A 21,877-nucleotide genomic window follows, 5' to 3' on the forward strand; every position below is an offset into this window, starting at 1 on the left:
AAGTCATACATTTCATGGGCTATTAATGAGTTCTTAGCTGGTAAAAACCTCCACCGCAAAAATCCTACATGCGTTTTGTTGTATTTAGTGCAGCAAACAGCATTGTTATGGAAGTTATGTTGCAGAATAAATGTCTCAGCAGCTGTTCAGGATGTGACTTCCTTTGGACAGATGTGGGAACACCGGTTTGAAGTACTTCAAGTTAGGTTAGTCATGTCACTTTGGATAGACGTATTAAATCAAATACTTCTTAGTAAGAGTATTTTTAAGTTGATATATTTGGCCTTTGCATCAGTGCGTACACTTTCACCATTGCAATACAAAGAAGTACCTATAAAACAGGTACCACAAGCAACTCCTAGGAAGAGCACAGTACTAATAATAATAATACACTTTGAATCCCCAAAGTTTATTAAATATAATTTTTACATAAAATCTTCTTTCAATTATTTTGTTGTTGAAGTTCTGTTTCAGAACGGCAGCTACAGTCTACATCTTCCTCATGCACAAATACTCGCAGCACTAAAAATGTGGTTGATTAGGTACACAATTTTGTTTATGCCTAATTATTCTGTTTGTGTGTCCCAAGGCTACACTGAGCTGCTGAGCCTGTTAAAAGTCTTGCTCCTCATTTTAGTGTGGGCATGTTTTCATTTTTATTTTTTTTTCTTTCTTTTTTTTTTTTTTTTATGTGATGAAAGAGATCTGCGGTGGTATTATTTTTACACACACAGGAATTTAATATCGTACAGTTTGTGAGAATACATCAGTGTCAGCATCAAACTAGATTCTGACCGAAGGGTGCTTTTCAAGGTCTGCTGAGGTATAACTCATAAAAACTCCTTTTCCCCGTCAGTCCCTGTCAGTGGATATTGTGATTTAGTGCTGATATTCTCTTCGCAGCGGAGCATCCCGCTGACCTTTTTTTTCTGCTGCTTTCAGAGCTCTGTGGGGCTTAATGACACGCTCCACTTTGGATATTTAAAGCACAGACATGAGCCAGTCCTTAGCCCGGAGATAATGATCATTTCGCCGGTTGTTTTGCTTGAAAAGCCTTGAATTATCGCTGAACTCAAGTGAGATAGCTTTACAAATTGCTCCATGGCTTAAAGTGAAACATTGGATGACAATTAGGGAATTATGTGGCTTTTTAATGATGTCTCCAAACAATACTTGTTCTATTTTTAAGGTGCGTTTTTCTTTTGTGGGGATTGCATGACGCTCATGCTGACGCTTGATGTATCTGTCTGTGTGAAACCCTTTTTTTTTTTTTCATCTTATTTCCCTTTAAGCCCCCTTTCTTTTGATTGGCCTGGCTCAAAGAAGCCTCTCTGTCTGAAGCCTTCATCTGGCCAATATGTTGTATTCAGTGCACCAAATGTGATGTAAGCTGTTGCCAGCAAATACAGGTTTCCTTGAATCGACTGTCTGTCAGGAGCTTATGTTTATTAAAAAAAAACGCGAGAAGCAAAGCTTTAAAACCCCGGTCAGTCGATACCACGGCTAAGATAAAAGGTCTGGCTGTAATTTACTTTCATATTTAGGAAACCCTTCCAATAAGTTGCTTACTGTGTAAGTGTCGTGTACCTGTGTTGCAGCGTCAAATGCCGAGCCAACAAACTGTGTTCAGAGTCTGAGTCGGGGCTCCGGGGCGTCCTTCAGGACCCCCTCCTGTTCTACAACCAGTGGAGCCACAAGGTCTCCCAGGTGTTGGAGACCTCCGCGGACGTCTCTGACTTCTCTCACATCGCCATGTTGGTCCAGAACATCGACGTAAGACAAAGTTTCAGAATTCATATATGATAAGTCTTTGTTAACTTAAATGTTCCCATGTTTACGTCTGTTTTCTGGATTTGGTGAGACTTTCGTTACTGTTGTTTTTTTTTTGTTTTTTTTCTAGCCATCAATAAATCAGTCAGTCACACAACACTGGAAATAAAACTAACACAAAGTGATTAAAGCAGTTGTTTGAGTTTAGTGGTTAACTGGAGAAATCAACAATAAAAACAAAGCGAGGAAAACAAAAAAACGGCATTGAAAAAGCTAAATTCTGGATGCGATCAATGAAGGAAAAAAAAGAAATAAATGGTACAAAATGCTCAAAGATCTTGTAATAGAATAAAGACATTTATAGTTTCTTTTATTTGGAAATGACACCGATGACTGATGTAAGAAAGCTGTTTTTGTCATGCTTGGTTTTCCAGTCTCATCCTTTTATAAACATGCATCCTGATGTGTTTTGTGTTGCAAATGTACAATTTTAAAAGTAAAATGGAATCTAAGCAGAACCCAATTATTTATACAGTTTTGACACAAGTCTTTCACGACGGAAAATACTGACCGAGAACATTTTTCACATTTAGAAGTTTCACTTCGAATGTAATCCTGGGAAAAGGTGGTGACAGACAAAACAAGTTGTGTGGCAAACAAGCACTGAATGGAACGTCTCACAGCTTGTGAGGTTAGTGGCGGCGTGTCTGTAACGTGGTGGAAAAAAGACATTTCCAAACAGGCTGAATCCATCAGATGTAAGGACATGAAAGGATTCATCTGTCTACGAAAGAGAAACGTGAACTGAGATTTTATCGGCTACAGTGGTAAAAACCCACTGCTGGCCCGACGTGATCTTTAGACTTCTGACTTAAGGGAAGAGTCACTGCACTCCTCATTGGTTTATTAAAAAAAAACAACTATGCAAATATTTAACCAGCTCTAAGCGAGATTCACTAACCACTCTCATTGAGCTCTGGATCATTTAAACAAGCTCAGGTGAGGAAGCAAAGCGCCCCATTAATCACACTTTGGAAATCAAGTCTGCTGTGTCCTCAAGAAATGAGAAACCACCCAGCTACACATATAAAGATTCAGCATAGACGGTATTGTCGAGACGCATGAGTGCCTATAGAAATCTAGTAAAAGTGCTTGAACTGACCCGAACGCACCTGCCCGCCAATGAAAACATGCTCTCCACATCAAACTGCAGAATAGCTGAAATGCTGCTTCGGTAGGAAGGTAAAACCTTTCTTTCTCCGTATATCAACTGACCCAAAGGGTTAAATACAAGCAATGACTAAGTTCATTATATCCATTTCAGTTCATCGGCGTCACTTTGTAAGAATCTGTTTGCACTCAACCAACCAAAAAGTGCATTTCTATGTTTTTAATCAGCATTCTTCATTCCCTCTCTGTGCTACCCAAACGTATACGCTGCGATTTAAAAACAAAAATAAATAAAAAAAATTTTTTTGACAAAGATTCAGAAGCCTGCCTATTCTACGTCGGCAATTGAGAAATTTTCAAATGTTATCCATGTAAGAGTTGCATCAGTGTGGCACCACTTTATCATCATGCATCATTAAATCTGTATGAAGAGACTCTGTGCTTTTTGAGCTTCATACGTCTCTGCACCTTTTGTGAGATTCATGCTACATGGATATATTTGCACATTTAGTGTGTGTTTAATAGATTCACCTTCTTTTATCAGTTAAATTTCACCTTCCAGGCAGAGATGAGCTTTTCTTTCTGTGCCGACATTGAAATATTTGAGGTCCTCTGTGTTAATATGTATCTTTGTAGCATTTAAAAATCTTACTTTCATGCTTTACCTGGTTAAACAGCTTCTATTGGGACAGTACCGATTGCTGATGCCCATGGTCTGTATAATTACAATTTTCTAGACAACGTGCTATAAATATGACCCTGCTTTATCGTTTTCTTGTGTTCAGTGTTTCCTTTTTCCCCCATTTATTGACGGTAAATAAGTAACAGTCAACCTGGATTTTATTTTATTCTTTTATTACATATACGTAGACAATTTTCGACTCTTGTTTTCCATCTCTGTGATAGCGTCTGCTGAAGGACAGCGTGCTGCTACAGGAGCGTCTCGGGCTCATGCAGGAGAAGAGCGACCTGCTGGACTCTGTGTTTGGACCCGAGCGAGCCGAGGGTCTGCACGGCGAGCTGAGCTCTGCCGTCAGGAACAGAGAGCTGCTGCACACCCAGCTGATGCAGAGGAAGAGCAGGCTGCAGGTATCGACCATCCGTTCAGCCGCTTCCCATCTTAAATCTGAGAGAGAAAAGAAAACAGCCTCTTCTACAAGCTTGAAGCAAAAATTCAATAGTCAAAGTCAAATTGACCTTGGCATCAGTTCAAGTTTGCTTTGGTTCTGGATACTATATTTTTAAGGCGCCTTTATAGCACTTTATAAAAAGAATTGGAGAAAATCTGGTCTTAATATCAAGTGTCAATATAGTCTAATAATAAGACTTCAGTGAAAATCTAAATATTCAAGCTGAATCGCACCAGTAAAGAGAAATAAAGTGATTATTTTTTTTTTGTCTACATGTTTTTTTTTTAGAAGTGATCACGACTTAAGAAACACACTCTTTGAACTGAGTGTCATTTGAATATAAGAAATGCCAACACGCTTGTAAAATAAGCTCCAGTTCAGTACAAAACCATTTGTTCAGCAGATGCAGCAATTTCAGGCTTCGTATAAAAACTCGTTCCAACTTCCACAGGGTCACTGACAATATCTGCTAATGTGAAACAAATGAGGAAATCCAGCATTCAGAATTACTGCCGAGAGAGTTTGGTTTTTATCCTTGAGAGTTTGCAGCCAGTGCATAGAGGTGTAAATACAGTCATTTCATTTGTTTTGTCAGCTCTGCTGGTGAAGGAGCTTTATTTGCTCTGGCAGGGGAGCGAATGACGCAAAAGCAGGATACAGGGAGCAGAGGCGGTGTGCATGTGTTGGCAAAGGCAAAACAAATGATTTTAACAAATTAATATGATTGGTTTACATTTTTATGTCAACCAATACTCTTTGTTTTTGTAGCCGCAGCTTAAAAGCACTACAGCACAATTTAGTTGTCAGCGATGGCTGTATGACTGGTATGACTGACCCTTCCCGTCTCACACACAGTGGGGTTTTTTTTTTTGTTAAAATGTCAGACATAATATTGTTTTTCACTTTAACAGCTATTCTGATCCGGTTAGAAAGAGCAGAACTCTTCCTGCTCGCCAGACGCTTTACTTTCGTTTGCCTGCCAAGTCCTTAGAAAAAGTCTGCAATTATTTTTGTTTGTCTCCTATTATTATTTCTTTTATTCACTAACAGGACGTATCTAGGAGGAGAGAAAAACAATTGATATGCATAAAAATGACAAACTGAGGATACGAAGACGAAAGAAAATTCTATTGTAACCTGTTGGATCAAGGAGTAGAAAGAAGTTTAAACTTTTTATTTCTACCCTTTTCTGTAAATAAATATATGTATCCACTGTATAACACTATATCTCTACTATAACTATACAGTCCGTTAAATTATACATTGTTATATGTTTATGTAGCACACGCTCCTATATCAACATACAGTAGATGTGTGTTTAATATAAATCTTTGATTTCCTCTTGTAGTTTTTGCATCTCCCACTCATCAACCGACTTCCTCTCATATACTTCTGTTGGAAATATACTTTGTACGTCCCTTTAAAAGGATTTAAGTTTGTACTCTAATCAAAACTTTAAATGAAGGAGTGTTTTGGACAATCATTAACTTTAAATTGCTTTTTAACTGTCAGAAAGGTGCCATATAAAGAGATTATTTCTGGCAGTGGGTGAAAATGCCGCCTGCTCTGCAATCACTCATATACATTTAGAGTCTCGGTTATCAACCGTAATTTCAAATATGATTTCGTGGCAAACGTGTTGAACCACTCTTGTTTAGAAGGAAGCACAACTTTTGTTTATGATAGAGGCAGAAACGGGGAGGAAAAACTTTAGTTTCAACGCTTCTCCCTTCTCACAGGGCTTAATTTCAAGAACCAAAGACTTTGGTGACGCCTATGAGCAGATTCGCTCCAAACTGGCCACGTTTGGTGACCGACTGCTGGCAGCTGACGGCCTCCAGCCGGACATCCTCGCCAAAAAAAGTCAGGCGGACCGGTTCAGGGTGAGTTTAATCCCCAGCTGCTCACTCCACATGCTTGTTGTATTGTGGCAGGGTTTTTTTTTTTTTTTTTTCTGATTTTGTTTTTGCTGATACACAGTTCATAATCAGCCTTTTGTCTGTTTGCTTGAAAATATGGACATCAATTGGTTTTTACTTGATCTCGGTTCACAATGATCAATTCAGAGAACCTCGCCATCAAACATGCCGTCGTGTTCCTTGTTACCAGGTAATCCAGAGGGACCTGGAGGACTGTGAAGCCCACATCACAGCGCTGGAGACGCTGGTGTCGTCCAGTCCCAGCCACAGGAGTCAGTTTGAGAAGCTCTGCGTTGAATGGAAGCATTTCCACAAGACGGCCAGGGTAATGCATTTGTGATGGTGAAACGTGTGATTCATTCCCGTCCTCGCTCCGAGAGACAATCTCTGCGCGTTAGTAAAATATCCAGAGATACACAAACTCAGAGGCGTGGGAGTTGTTCTGGGTATCAGTCCATCAAACTTTATTTATATCGCACTTCTCATGCAGGTGGGTACATTTCGCAGTGCTTCACAGAAGATTGACACATTTTGATAACGGGGCGAAACAAGGGGAACAGTAAATACATGACATGAATATAAAAAATAACATTTAAAAGATTATTGAGACTGAACAAACAATAAAACTTATTAGAAATGGGCAAAAGATGAACAAGGCAAAATAATAGAATGACAATCAAATACTAGTGTCAAAAACCAGATAAAGGTGAAATAAAGGTTTTTGCAGTCAACTGAAGAACGCCTCTGTAAACGTCCTCGTTCTACTTTTTGGGACCCTCGTAGCCAAAGATCTGAGGAGTTGCACCGGCTCGTACATTGAGCATGTAGTGTAGTTCAGCTGCTGTAAAATGAACGGTCAAACAATCAACCAGGAGAGTCGACAGTGTTTGTGTGCGTCAGACTAAGAGGGAGAGACGCATCAGTTTATCAATGGGTCATGTTACATAGGCTTACAGTATGTTTAGTGACTCATCAGATTGGCACTTCATGCCGCAAACTATGAAACAAAACTAATATTTCCATTGTGGAGGATGAACAGGAAGTCCACGTGAGTGAAAATGAACATTTCTTAATTTCTACCAGTTACAGTCCAGCTAATGTTTGTTTTATTTTTCAGGCGAAGGTGCACGAGAGCGGCGAGAACATTGTGTCGCACGAGAGCTTCCACGACAGTCTGCTGAACGTCGAGAAGTGGCTGATGATCATGAAGCAGAAGCTGGAGTCCTTTCGCGGCCCCTCAGGAGAGTGGAGCATAGAGAGCCGCCGCCATGAAGCCGAGGTGCGTGCGTTTGTTGCCATGAGCCTCTGGACAGTTAGTAGATCAGCACAAGTTTGTTTTTTTGTATTATTTTTTTGTTATTATACATGAAGGTGATTTAAAATAAGTTTCACTGTGAAATGAGGAGAATGGAACCTTTAATTATTCACTATTACAATTCAATACACTGTTAATGAATGTTAATTTGTAAGTGGACGTGGAGTCCAAACATGCACCATTTAAATTGTATTTAAAATAAATGGATGATAAACCATAATCTTCTAATAGATTAGTAGATAGAAGGTTCAAGATTGGATTCAGAAATAAAAATACAATATATATATATATATATATATATATATATATATATATTATTATTTTTTTTTTTTTTTTACTTCATAATGTTTCTTTTTCCTCATTCCTGCTTCCCTTCATTTTTGGAAATATGATCTAAAGCTCCGATAATCAAACCTTTGTGTGTACCACCTGATAAATACCGTTATGGTTGACCTGAACATCCAGCAGCTGAGGCTCTTCTGAGCCCTATTAGCTTTGTCAATTTTTTCTTTCCAAGCGTGGCACGATTTTTATCATTTTAAATATTATCAAATACATTTTATTTTAATCTTATAGATTTATAGATGTACCCATGTACCACTAGGGGGAGCTCAACTATCACCGATTGTTAGAGGAACATGGTTCTAAAACAAATAATCATTTTGATCAAGTCATTATGTGTATATATATCCAATTATGATATTGTAACTTTTCCTGTTTGAATAAATTGTCCTTTGTTGCTCTTCTGTATAGAATTAAACAGAATTAAAAAGAGTATGCTTAAACCAGTGGATTGTTAATGCCGTGAGGTGTTTTGTGTTGTCATGTTTGTGTGGACAGAAAGCCCTGGGAGAGTTCCCAGAGAAGGAGCTTCAGCTGCAGCAGATGGAAGTCCAGGGTCAGTGGGTTTTGGAGAAGACCTCAGAAGAAGGGCGGGTCCACATTGATAGAGACATGATGCGTCTGAGAGAGTCCTGGATGGCCCTTTATAACATGAGTCTCAACCTTCACAGGTACCTGAAACATTAAACTCATCACTTTTCTAATCGGTCTTTGTGAAACGTTGATGTGAGTCGAAGTGGAGCAACGACGAGTACCAACATACTGAATGACTATTTTAAAAGAGTTCACAGTTTTCATTTTATGGCATCAACAGGACATTTAACAACTGCATCTACGAAGCAATGAAGAATTTAAAGGAGCCTAAACTGCCTTGTTTGATTATTTTATACTTTAACTCAAGTAAAGTTTTTAATTTGGAAATTTAATGAAGGTATGTTGTAACTTCAATGATATTCCATTTTCTCTGATCATTTCTCCCTTTGTATCTCCCCCAGACTGCTGAATATCTCCTCGGGGCAGACGGGTTCTGTCTCTCCAGAGGTGATGGGGGTCTTGGAAAGCAGTGTCTCTGCGAGAGAAGGGCAGCTGGCGGGCGATGCTCCAGATGGGGCAGTGGTCACAGGGCAGGGCAGAAGGATCCAGGGTCATGACAGTCACATCACACAGATCGGAAAGAGTGAAGAGCATCTCCTTCCACACAGAACGGGCAGAGACATGGGGCACTCCTTAACGGGAGATGTAGGAGATTCACCCGGCTGGAGCGCCAGCGGCAGAGCAGGAAGCCGTGGAGGAACCTCAGAACCCCCGAGTGGGAAACTATCGGCGGGCCACAGCTCTGCCGGGGCCGGAGGGGGAGCGGCGGCGTCCGCACAGGTCAGCTTCGGTGAGGGCGTCGAGACGATCTCTGCAGAAGACGAAGCAGAAGCAGGGGAAGGCCTCAGTTCTGGAGGAGGAGCGTTCGTGGTCTTCAGGAAGGATTCGGCCAAGAAACCAACAGCAACTTCGCTTCAGGACACTTCGGTACTGTCGCATACTGTTTGAAGATTGAAGAAAAAAAAAAGCATAAGCTAAGAAATGTTTGAAGACCGTTGCACAGCAGCAGCTATTGTGAATTTGTCACATAATCCAGGATAAACAGAAGCCAGAAGTCGGGGTTAAAGCAGCGCTGCACACATTGAGCAGTTTTCATACACACAATCTGCGCTTTCTAAATAAAAAGTTAAATTACCATAATCCTTACAGTTTTAACGGTATTGAGACGTATAATTGGGCTCCACTCACACCACAGACACTCCTCCCTCTTTCAATCACTTCCCGTTGTTATTCTGCCTGGTGCTGTGCAATCATGTCAGAGTTGATCTACTTCCTCCTCAGTTGCAGTAGGAGAGCTGTAATCTCTTTCGTGCTTATTTCAGTTTGTCTGGCCCCCAAAAACCATTGTTCTTAACTCCATATGGATACTAGAAACAATGCAACAGTGAATCCTCAAAACAGTCTCGTTGTGTTATATAATCCCGGTCCACATTTCTGATATGATTTTACAGGGCATGAAATAACTGCATCATAACAGAGTTTTGTTTTGGTTGGTTTTTTTTTCCAGGGGAGCAGAGGACAGTACTGGCTGAAGAGGAGTGAGTTTGAGGCCTGGCTCAACAAGGAGAATGAACTCCTCTCAGGAATCCTCAGCAACAAAGAAGCACCTCTCAGTGCCAAAGATCTCCAGATCAGACAGGACACACTGAAGGTAAGTGATCTCTAACAACTTATTGTTGTTGGTGATAACAAGGTTAACCTGATCCCAGCAAAAATCCCAATGTCTGCAACTCAAATGCCAAAAGACGTCTGTAGACCACTGAGGAACTACTCCACTCCACCCGTAGACCACTGAGGAATTACTCCACTCCACCCATATATACCACTGAGGAATTACTCCACTCCACCCGTAGACCACTGAGGAATTACTCCACTCAACCCGTTCATCCTTCTGTACCGTTTTATTTGCGCCTTAGATAATCACAAGGGGTTAATGCGTCACCATTTGCCGTAAAGTTTGCGGGTGGTTTGCAGGCTCTGAGGTCCGGGCTGTGCTGGGGTCAGGAGCAGTTTCAGCTCCTTCTGCAGCAGAACGAGGACAATGTCGCTGCTTCTGGACCAGAGGACGTCGGGCTGGAGGAACTCCGCTATCGCTGGATGCTCTATAAGTCCAAGCTGAAGGACGTGGGAGACATCCGGGCCAGGACCGGTGTGAAGGTGAGACCAGAGCCAACAGTCAACTTGTTGAGAAGATGATGCCTGAAAATGTATTTGTCCCTGATTTCAATATTTGTCTTATATTGCTGTGTACCAGACTTCAGTGAGTCTCCAGTCATCTGAAGTCATCAGCTTCATTTGAGTGCACTGCTGTCTTTCACCACAAGATGGCAGTGTAGTGTTATTTAAACTAGAGGAAATTTCACTCTGCCATTAGATTATTACTGTTGGTCTCATCAAGTCTATATTGATTACAGACTTTTGGAAATATTGTGAATGAAACGTACATATTTTGTGCGTCTTTGCAGAAAGCTGCGGTCAAACAGGAGGAGGCAGCAGCAACTGTAGAGAAGCCACAGAAGGTAAGACGACTAACCATTTAGTACGCACTCTTTGTGCCTCCATCATATTGTTTACACAGGTTTATTTATACAGCTACATCTAAAAACGAATCTGAGTATCACCTTATTTTGTCTGTTTTTTCTACACTCAATGGAGAAACTAAAGAAAAATAACATTGGAGTATATAGAAATTATCTAATGTTATGCAACGTTAGGCTTGTGATGCTTTATTTTGTATTGTTTATAAGCTAGAATTGTAAGTTTGAAGTATATTATATCTATACTATATTGATGTTTCAGTTTCAATTGAATTATTTAATATTAATTGACATTAATCATCCGTGTATTGAAAAGTTTTCCGTTGTAGCAGCAGACTTGCTTGATGAGCATGTGACAAGATCGATGCACATTTAAAATGAAAGCACACAATGCTATATACTATAATTCATGCTTAAAAAGTAAAAAGTATGAACTGACTATGGGATTAATTATATATTGAAAATCTAATGGTATTTTAATGCAGGAAGAAATGTAAAATCCAGGCAAGTGATGATGACTTGATACTACAGACCACGAGGTATGGTCTGGTATTTCGAAAGCAGCACTTTGCCCTCACAGTGTTTGAGGAGCTGGTTTCACTTCCTTTTCATCAATTATTAACTTTTACGCACTCCGTCCAAACACACGGTGTCTCTTTCCCACATTCCTTCACTGGCGTCTCGTCTTTTCCATGTCCTGAAGGTCCAAATATGAACGATGGGTCAGTGGTTCTCTACTTGTAGGTCTGTGCTGCGGAGCTTTTCAAAGGCAAACGATTACAAAAATGCCTTATGATTTAAACGATTGTAGTTATTTTTAATTTTGAAAAGTCAAAAGTGGGTTCATGTGAGGACACTCGGGTTAATTGTTGGTGGCTCTTTCCCTCTTACAAACATGTAATGAGATTACTGGTGTCATGGAATGGCCGATCTGTGTATAGACAGTTGATCAGCAGCACGTTGACTTCAACCTCGAAACCCAACAATCTCACTCGATCAAACCGGTCATAGCATGTATTTTCACTACTTCATGGTACTCTGTGGGATTGCTGTTGTTTCATTCCTGTGTCATTTATTGATTACTCCCTTTGTTTTTACTGTGACTGTGCCAAAGCATTTTTTTCTTAGAAGCCCATTTATCAAAACCTGGAGTGACGTTACCACACCAGTAGGTGGCAGCATAATATATTGGGGATAAAAAAGCTACATTTGCCTGCTTAAGTGGTAAGATTAGTGAAAAATGGTTATAAGAGCGAGGCCTTCTTTAGCTAATCTCACATTAATGAGCTGTCCTTCCAGCACACTGAAGTGTTCTCCAACTGGTTCCCGGTGCCGCCGCGAGTGTTTGGACCCCCGTGATTTCTCCTGACGCACAAACCTGTTTTGTTTTGCAAATGGTCGCTGGTATATGACACAGCGTTCTGAGGGTGCAGAGTGAACGTGGGCACATTCGCAGAATAACAAGTCTGAAAGCGACGGTGGAGTGCAGAGGCCTGTGCTGAATCACTTCGCTCTGTGTGTGTGTGTGTGTGTGTGTGTGTGTGTGTGTGTGTGTGTGTGTGTGTGTGTGTGTGTGTGTGTGTGTGTGTGTGTGTGTGTGTGTGTGTGTGTGTGTGTGTGTGTGTGTGTGTGTGTGTGTGTGTGTGTGTGTGTGTGTGTGTGTGTGTGTGTGTGTGTGTGTGTGTGTGTGTGTGTGTGTGTTGTTTCTGACTGTGTGGGCGAGCTTCATCTGCTTCCATCCTCTGATTGTTCACATCTTCTACATTTATCTTTTCATATTGTCGCGTCTTGTAAAAGGAAAAACGGAGTCATTTTTCAGAATTTCTCTCTCTTCTTCGAAGCTAATGAACGTTTCCGTCCGTTCCGAGTCGCCGACAGAAAGTTTGAACAGAAACGCTATCGAAGACAAAAGCAGCAGCGTATTTGTCATAAAAGACAACAAAGGATAGTGTTGAAATTATGAAAGGTGGAAAGATCATGTTTTTTCTTCTCATTTAATTGTTAAATTATAAAAAGCACACTGACTGAAGCGTTTGCAAGCAGCGGATGAGATCGAACCGACGACATCTGAGTCACAGATCTTTGCATTTTACAACATCACGGCCTGTACATCTTCCTTTTTGAAAGAGATGTGCTCATGTTCGATTTCTATTTTCCTCCCATTATTTCAAATATGTACATTTTACCATTTCTACACATTTTATTGCATTCATGATGTGGTAGTTTTAGCCAAGGTATTTCTCTTTCCGTATGATCTGTGGGGGGAAAATAAACATTAATACACTTTTTTTTTATCACATTTGGGCAATTTCTGACTCACACGTCATCAACCTTTAAAGGTGCAGTGTGTGACATTTAAGTAATACCACTTCTGTACTTTAGGTGGCAGTGGTGAGTCACTGAATCAAACAAATGAAGACGAGCCGCCGTTTTATTTCCTATTCAATGTAACCTTTTACTCTTATTTAAAAGACATACGGTACCATTTTTTTAAAAAGTGCTCATCCGACATCATAGCTGTATCATCATCATCATCATGTCTACAGTTTCTTATCCCTCAGCTTCATCCTCGTGACACGTCCATGTTGGAGTCCCTCTCACGCTGTCTCCGCCTGTGCTTTGACAGAAGCCCGGCTTCCTGCAGAGGGTGTGTCGCCTGGCTCTGCCTCTCTGGCTCCTCCTGCTGGCCCTGCTGCTGCTGGCCTTCCTGCTGCCCCTCATGGACGAAGGCAGCAGCTGCTCGCTCTCCAACAACTTTGCCCGATCCTTCAACATCATGCTTCGATACGACGGCCCGCCGCCCACATAGACGAGACGCAGTAACGCTTACGTCTACAATGGATCTTGACTCGTGTAGGAAAATGTTGACTTGAATATTTAAAAAAAAAAAAAAAAACATTCCCAGACACCTCAACGTGCATCATGCCTGACTTTTTAAAATCCACAAAGTGAGCCATGCAGAATCTATTTCAATCTATTATTAAATCCAATAATCCACATGCACCAGTGAGAGGAAAACTAAGGCCTTGTGTCGTGAATATGGAACACAATTTGATTATCTCCTTAGAATTTGACCAATTTCCCATTTAATGGAGACTTGTGAAGTGAAAACCTGTTGACGGCCACATGCAAGGTGGTCTTTTCAAAATAAAATACTGACATTGTGTCGTACCTGTGAAGCCAAAGTGAGCGAGTCCGAACACCGTAAAGAGGAACTTATACAAAACGATCCAAACCAAAGACTCCAGCCAGAGATTTGCATAGATTTGTTTAACGCAAACCAGGCTAGCGGCGTGCTACGCTAACCGATTGTAGCAATGTTAAACATTTACTTTACGAGTTTCAAAGTGCTTATTTATTTTTTTAGAACTTGTCATGTGCACTTTTTTTTATAAGTATTTTTATTTTGTTCTGGCAAAATCGACTTGGAAATCGAGCAGTTGCGTCATTAAGATGCTAATGCTAAGGCATGCTATTGTGGCTCCAGAAAATGTTTTTTTCTTTTAAGATTCAAAAACTTCAAAGCACTCTCTAGTTTGTCTCCAGGACACATTTTATTCTCAACGGTTTTCGAAATCACGTTTGTGTTTTGTTCGTCTGATCTTCCTGATGGGGGAGACATTAAACCCACCGCAGCCGATCATCGATACTGATTCTCCTCAAAAGTACTTTTATGAAAAACTTGATATTTGTGATAAAGCCAGCGGAGCGTTTCCTAATAGGATGAGAATCTGCTTTTCCGTGTAATTTTTGAGAAGGAGTCCTAATTAAAAGTGGATGAGTGCAGTTTGAATGTAATGTAAATATGATGAAATAAGCCCCTCCACCCAAAGTGAGTCGATTAGACTTTTCCAATGAGATCGTTCAGGAATAATTCTCATCCACATTCTAATCTCGTAACTCTCCTGCAATAAAACATGTAAAATGAAGTGTTACCCTGGATGTGGGCTGAGTAGTAGCCGAGGCGTTCGTGTTTATTATTACAGCCTGTCTGCCAATGTTTGCTCACTTTATTTTCTTTTATCCATCCAATAAACTGGAATTATCTTTTTAAATAGGATCTATAAATCACCCAGATTATAGAGACTTTAACGTCACACAGACTTCTGGTGCAAAGACATGATTCTGTAAATACCGTGTATTCTTTTTCTGCATTTTATCGAAAGTCGACTTTTAACATGGCCTTATAAGCTATATATATATATATATATATATATATATATAGAGTCTGCTGCACTCGGTGCCATAACCAGATGAAGTTTACTCTTACGTAACGGAGTTAAAGCTCACATCATCATATACTGTATCAATAATGAGCTTCACTCCGCTCTATTATGCATGTGTCCCTTTTAGTAACGCCCATGCAACCCCCCGGCTCCAACGAGACATTAAAGCTGTATACGTGCTCGTGATTTATGCAACATAACGAAATGACTTCCTTTATCGTTGGAATGTGCGACGGGAAGAAGTAACGGTTCGAGTCCAGTTGCTTTGTAGGAAATGTTTAAGGTACAGTGAAGATCTGCAAACACTTGAGCTTGGATGGATCAATTCTGTTTTATTGAAGTTTTTTGAAAGAGTGGAAATGCTATATATTATTCAGGAGAGCTTGTATTTAACCCGTGTTATTTTTTTTTAAAAATAAATATACTGTGCTGGAATCGGTGCTTTGTGTTTTATTTTAAGATGGCTGTGTTTGTGGTATTTTCCACTATTAAACAAGCAGGTTATCTAAATAAAACTTTTTTTTTTTTTTTAAACTTGATACATACTGTAGAATAAGCAGTTCAAATAAGTCAATTCATCTGTATGTTTCTCTTCTCAGATCAAAGTTAGTAAAACTAGATGGTGTAAAGCGATGCTACTCGCCATCCTTACAGTTTAAAGAACAAGAATCCGAGTCGACCTTTCCTTTTCCGCCGTGCGGGATGGGCTCGGAGCGATCTGAAAAGCTGATCTCGGCTGGCGTCGCTCCACCGATGCATTTTTCTCCTGCACTTCAGTGGAAAACAATTCTAAAACACTGTGGAGTGCAGGGTGAGTCACCGGGCAGGTGACAGCTTTACAGGAAGAAGGAAAAAGAATCTGATGTGGTGAATAATTTATGTATATTTGAAGAATTCTGTGGCGCCGATCAAATGGACATGAAGATCATGGATAAGTTTTTATTTACCGTGACGCCTTTCAAAGAGTTTGCACGCATGAATCCCCCCTCGCTTTCTTTTTTTTTATGTTGTCTCATGCCGAATGCTGCTGCATCGCGGTCCTCGATCATGAAAAAGAACTGCTTATTTTATGTCTTGTGCACGCAGCCTCCCACGCCGCTCTCACCTTGGCCTCCCAGCCGGGCAAACCGAGCTGTGCTGCAATCTGGAGCCGCCGCTCTGCCAAATCCAGCGAGCAGGAATACCGGAGCAGAATCTCTCCTACAGAAGTTTCCACTCCAGAGGAATCTGCGGCATTTCCACACAAGAGAAACTCTTTTCTGTAATCTTCCAGTCTGGCAGAGACAGAAGGGACAGACGTGGAATGTTGTATTTAAGGTTTATTGATTTTCACCCGTTTGAATGTTGGATCATAGGAGCTGCATTCAGAATCTGCTGTGTCTGTGTGAGCTGGACTGGCTCCGCCCACACATGCCCTGCTTGGGAAGAGGAGGAAGTACTTCCTCTCGCGGTGCCATGTGCCAGAGCAGAGCTGCCTAATTTGTGGGAGGAGTCAAAGGGAGGGCCTCCCTTGACTGGGATTGGCTGAACCCCTGATGACACTTTGTAGGGTTTGATCTCTGATTGGCTCGTTGGAGCAACACACTTTTTTTTTTTTTTTTTTTAAGATTAGAGCGATGACAGATTTTCTTCACTTCCGGGGCGTCATTTCCTGGTTTGTTGATGCATTAGCGTTGGAAAATCATTATAGAGTGAATTTTACATATTGTGACCCCTTTCAAATGAGGCGAACACAAAACAACAAACACAAACAAGAATATGGATGGAAAAAATGTCATTACATTTTCAGCTTTTTTTGGACCAGATTTTTGTGCTTTAATTTAAAAAAAAAATTAAGTTTTTTTTGGTTATTTTCTTCTTCTTTTTTTTTTTTTTTAAACAATTTTGATATTTGGTGTTTTTTAGGCAGTTGTGCATGTTTTCCTCCTAATTTTAAAGCTTTTTTTTTCTCTTTCTAGGATTTTTAAATTTTTTAGCTTTCAAAGCATTTTTCACAATTTATGGTCTTTTTAGCTGTCTTTGACATTTTAGTTATTCCTTTAAAGCTCTTTTCAGCCAAGACTTACAAGTCCTTTTGAAAATGACTGGTGTGTAAATAAGCTGAAAAATAGGATAACGTTTTTATTTCCGTGTAATTTTCTGGGCTTCAGAGCCACGGGTTGCTGACCTTCTGGTATATAATGTCTTTATTTCTACAGTTTTACAGGCCGGTTTATGTACATGTGTAAACCTTTGTTTTAACCATCAGTGGCTTCAGTGAGCAAATTACATCACATCCTCATCGGAGTGCAGAGGAAACACAAAGGCAGCCTGCTGTCTAGGCCACGGGCCCCTGACGGTATCCGACTCCATTATTGTGTAAAACTCCCAAACTCTTTTTTCGTTTTCATCAATTAACTTTCCCACATCACCCTGACTCCTTTGTTTTAAAACTGCCTTATCCTCGTGGCTCAGGAAATGTTGGCGTTACACTGCATGCTGGCACCGGGTCGGTTTCTAACTCGCCGCCGCCATAAAATGTTCCCGTGGCGTTTGGCATTTCGTACATCGGTGTAATTCGCTCCTTCCTGCATTGAGAGGAGCGGAGGGCGGGTTCGCCGCTCACGTTGATGAGGACTGGCGAGAAGCCCAGTGGAAAAGCATTGGTGAGGAGTTCAAAAAGCACAACCGTGATGACAAAGCTCGGCCGTTATGAAGGACTGTGGTGCAGTTGTTAAGTGCCTCCTGCCCCCCCCCCCCCCCCCCAACTAGGACTGGCCCAAACTACCCCACAATCCTCAGTTTCACCGTTAATACTCAGCTTCATCAAAAGAGCATGAAATGTGCTTATTGCTCATTTATTTATTTATTTTGCACTACGTCACCCGTCAACAGACACTTCTCGCAGAGCGCTGCCGAGACCTTGCCATATTTTCCTCTGCGCCGCTTTACTTAAACAGTGTCTCATTCTTTCAGAGCCAACTTCACAACCGGCTGCCAATTTCATAACTGCTCTCCACGGGGAACACTTTCCATGAGGAGAAAACATAAAGCTGTTTTCTTTCTTCTAATGTTTTTTAATTTTTAATTTTTTTTTTGTCTGTGCGCTCCCAGTGGTTCACACTTAGGTTTCCAGTCTCATCACGAGCCGTGTGAAAGATCGAAGCAAGTGAGGATGAGAAGAATTGAAAGACAGGGAGCGGATTAACCCAAACTGTTCTGGGCATTATAGTTGTACGCTTAGATACGATTACTGAGTCCACTTTTTCAGCCATCTTCATCCTGGAAGATGGATGGGTGGAGCTTAAAGTCTATAAAAATGTCAGTTCGGAAAACATTTACAAACATATTACATTGCTTTTTAAATAGGTGTTATTTGGCTTGTGAGAGAAACACGGTGTATTCAGGGAAAAACAACATAGGCAAATGAAGAACATGAAAACTCCATTGAGAGGTCCATGAACCTTTTTAATGTCACAAAACTCCAAGAGCTACCTCTCCATTGGGAACTCCCTGCAGGGAAAAATTATTTTAATTAAGAATGTTGTGATAACAGAATTTTAAGAAATACAATGGGAGGCTCATGTTTAGCACTCTGGCCTCATAGTGAGAATGTGAGGTGGTTTCAATCCGGCTTTTATGCCTCGAGTTCACATATTCTCACTGTGCATGCACATTTTAGATTTTGTTTTTCTAATTTACCCCCTCATATGAAAGCATTTTTTTAATTTTTTTTAAATTACTGTTGTTTAGCTTCATTTGTTGTAACCTGGTGGTTGGATGGATGACTGTAACCGAGCTGCGAATGCTCACGAAGCACAGTCCAGATCACGCCGTTAGTCCACAGGAAGCCTTTTGATTGCTGGTGTGTGCTGGAGAGCACCTGGACACGTAAGTGTGACCTAATGCAGAGGAGACCCAGATGAAAACACATCTCAGGGCGTGAGGCATTTAATTGTGGCTGCGAGGGAGAGGCCTGTGGTCGGGGCGGGACGTCTGGGTTCAGGGAGGCGGTTGTCGAATGCGGCGGTGAGACGGGCTGGCAGACGCGAGGATCTTAACTTTAAAAAAAAAAAAAAAAAAAAACGAGGCTGAAGCACAGAATGCGTCGCTGCATGTCTCGGAGCCGCCAGCAGTGGACGGGCCGGTGTCGATGTGCTGCTGTGTGACGGTTTGCAGGTGTGCAAGTGAGGTTATCACTAAAAAAAAAACACGAGGTGGAAACTCTGACACACTTGTACGAACAGGAGCGGCACTGAATTTAAGCCAAAGAGTAAAAACGATACGCAGCGATTGAGGCGTCAGATGAGTTTTTACCCCCAATGCCACATCCAGAGCCTTTGTCTATGCATGGATACGTTTATTGGGTATCACCTGCACTGCTTAGTGAATGAGAAGCCTGGAGGTTAACCACACCCTGAGCAGACACACACAAACACACACTGCATGGGAAGAGAAAAGCCAAAGCAGGTCAGACCGAGACTGATTTGAAAGTGAAACGAGTATCCTGAGAAATAAGGTCATGGTCACTATGCAAACATGAAGCAGGACGATGCGGCGAATGCGCGAGGAAGAACCTCCCGATCCAGCCTGACGAGCCGGCTTGAGAGCCGCAGACACACACGACGCCGCTGATTCAAATTGAAATGTGCGACGCCGTCGGAGCTGCGTCTGCAAACAACACGAGGATTTAATTGATGAGAAACATCAATGAGGGCCAGTTTGACGGAAGCTAAAATGTGAAATAAGACTCAGTGAATCAGCTTTTGTGTTTGTGCGGTCAAGTGTTGACTTGCCCTTCCTCGAACAGCGTGCCGTCCCGCAGCGTGCGGCTGGTGTGGATATTACTAATGTCGAAGGGGTGAGACTCACGCGTTCACACCGTGGGAACAAGAAGCTCAGCCTTGAGGTTCGTGTTGAGGTTAAAGCGAAGGTTGAAGCATGTGCTCCCCTTCAGGTGAGCTTCGGGGAGCTCTGCAGAGTGTGCGTGTGTGTGTGCGCGTGTGTGTGTGTTTGTTTGTTCTAGTCGGTTGCACAACAGATGGACACTGGAGGGAGTGAGGAGGAGGAGGAGGAGGAGGAGGGGAGGGTGTTGTGTTTGTGGACGTAGATTTATACGTATGAGTCGTGGAGATGAAGACATGGAAGCGGGACTGGGTGAACCTGTTCCTGAGCTTCTGCTGTTTGTTTTATTAACACAATTTTTTCCTCATCAGAACGGAGGCAGGAGTCAGGCCGCGCTGTCCCAAAGCACCCAGGGTGCGGCTCACAGATCACTCTGGAGTTTGCATGTGGAGAACCAGTGTGGAGGTTTTTTTGGCAGGAGCCTTTCTAATGTATTGATTCAATTTTACACACGTCCGATTTTTCTATTTTTCTTTCATACGATGTGTAAGAAATTCAAGAAATTCTTGTTTTCATCCAGGCTGACGACCTGAATCCAGTACTTCATTTCCATTTTGCTTGATGTCTGAAGACAGAATTATTGCTGGGCTGGAGAGAACGCCTGAATTTAGGAACGTCGGCAAGACTTCTCAGTTGCCCTCTTCTGTCAGTTGCACAACGATTGCCAGCGGCAAGATTTTCACAGATTTCATCCGGCGAATGTCGTGTGAATCTCCTGGGAGTGTGTCACCTTAGAAGCATTTAAATTTTTGCACAAATTAGAACCCAAATGTCACCGGTGGTGCATGCGACATATTTCCCAACGTCCCAAAAAGTACAAATCCAAGTGATAGTTTGTCTTTTTGTCAACTATTCACAATCCAGTGCAATAGGAACATGCACTTTTTAATATGTGCACAAACAGATCCACTCTTTTTATTATGAGCAGAAAAAAAAAAAGATCATTTTAAACTGTTTTTAGCTTTATAATTATAACATTATGGTTTTACTCTAACTTATACGGAGAGTTTGCTTCCATTTCAAGGATCGCAATAAATCTCTTTGTCACTACGACTTCTACTCGGAGAGCATTGGAACAAAACTGAAGGCAAAGTTTACCTTTGAACATAAACACAGAAAGTGAGAGAATGTGCGTCGGTACCGTCGTGTAGCCGTGCGGTTTGGCACTGAGACTTTTTAGTCAGTTTCATGAATTTGTAAGATGTGAAGAGAAGGAATGAGACTTTTCTTTTATTCTTCTTAATTTTTGTTTGTAAACACATAAAGGCGTAAAAACCCGCTGGAGATGCTTCTAAGCACGAACGTGTCCTGATGCCACTGGTCCAGACACATGCACGGTGCGCTGAACCCGGTCCCAGATGAGGTTAAATATAGCCGGCCTCGCCGTGTGTCGCCTCTGCTTCTGATTGGCTGCGCTCGGTCCTGTCGGCCTGTTCTTCTTCCAGAACGATCCGTCTCGTCTGGCCGGAACGTTTCCGGGCTTCCGGAAGATGCAGTGATAAATGAGAAAACTCCATTAACGTTTGCACCCTGCGCCATGATTCACGGTCGTTTTCTACTCTCACAGAAAAGCATCATAAAGTTTTTTTTTTTTTTTTTAATGTCCTTTAGTGTTCGCGCACTTTGATGGAACAATCTTGGCTGAGTGTTTGTGCTGAGGAGTAACTATACTTGGGTTTCAGATGGCATCAGGCTAAATAGAATCTAGAACCGCTCCTCAAACAGACTTATGATTTAAGGTGTATCATCTGAATAAGTAGTTGGTTAATTGGTGGGCAGTGGAATAAAACTAGAGTTCAGTTTTTTTTTAATCAGACTAAATGTTGCGAAAGACTGAAGACCTTCACTCGAAGGGAATAATGGTCACAGTTGTTGGGAACGTGTGGGGGAAATAAATACAATTTAGTCACTCAGAAGAGCAATGTCAAACATCGTCAACTCACCAGGAGCATAAAGTGCTATTAGAGTTATTTGGCAGAAGATCAGAAAA

General features: G+C 41.4%; 1 protein-coding gene across 1 annotated transcript in view; it reads left to right on the forward strand.

Moving 5' to 3' along the window:
• The window catches only part of syne3 (spectrin repeat containing, nuclear envelope family member 3), a 29,300-nt gene extending 15,575 nt beyond the window's left edge, over positions 1–13,725 (forward strand). The window contains exons 8-18 of the mRNA XM_080479390.1: positions 1,599–1,773; positions 3,847–4,029; positions 5,810–5,953; positions 6,180–6,314; positions 7,107–7,268; positions 8,145–8,317; positions 8,642–9,167; positions 9,748–9,891; positions 10,215–10,397; positions 10,706–10,759; positions 13,404–13,725. Of these exons, the coding sequence (XP_080335516.1) occupies positions 1,599–1,773; positions 3,847–4,029; positions 5,810–5,953; positions 6,180–6,314; positions 7,107–7,268; positions 8,145–8,317; positions 8,642–9,167; positions 9,748–9,891; positions 10,215–10,397; positions 10,706–10,759; positions 13,404–13,586 (2,062 nt within the window). The 3' untranslated portion in view covers positions 13,587–13,725. The remainder of the gene's footprint in view (positions 1–1,598; positions 1,774–3,846; positions 4,030–5,809; positions 5,954–6,179; positions 6,315–7,106; positions 7,269–8,144; positions 8,318–8,641; positions 9,168–9,747; positions 9,892–10,214; positions 10,398–10,705; positions 10,760–13,403) is intronic.
• Positions 13,726–21,877: the final 8,152 nt, after the last annotated feature.

Source organism: Lipophrys pholis (genome assembly GCF_963383615.2).
Source record: "Lipophrys pholis genome assembly, chromosome: 14".
NCBI classification, from domain to species: domain Eukaryota; kingdom Metazoa; phylum Chordata; class Actinopteri; order Blenniiformes; family Blenniidae; genus Lipophrys; species Lipophrys pholis.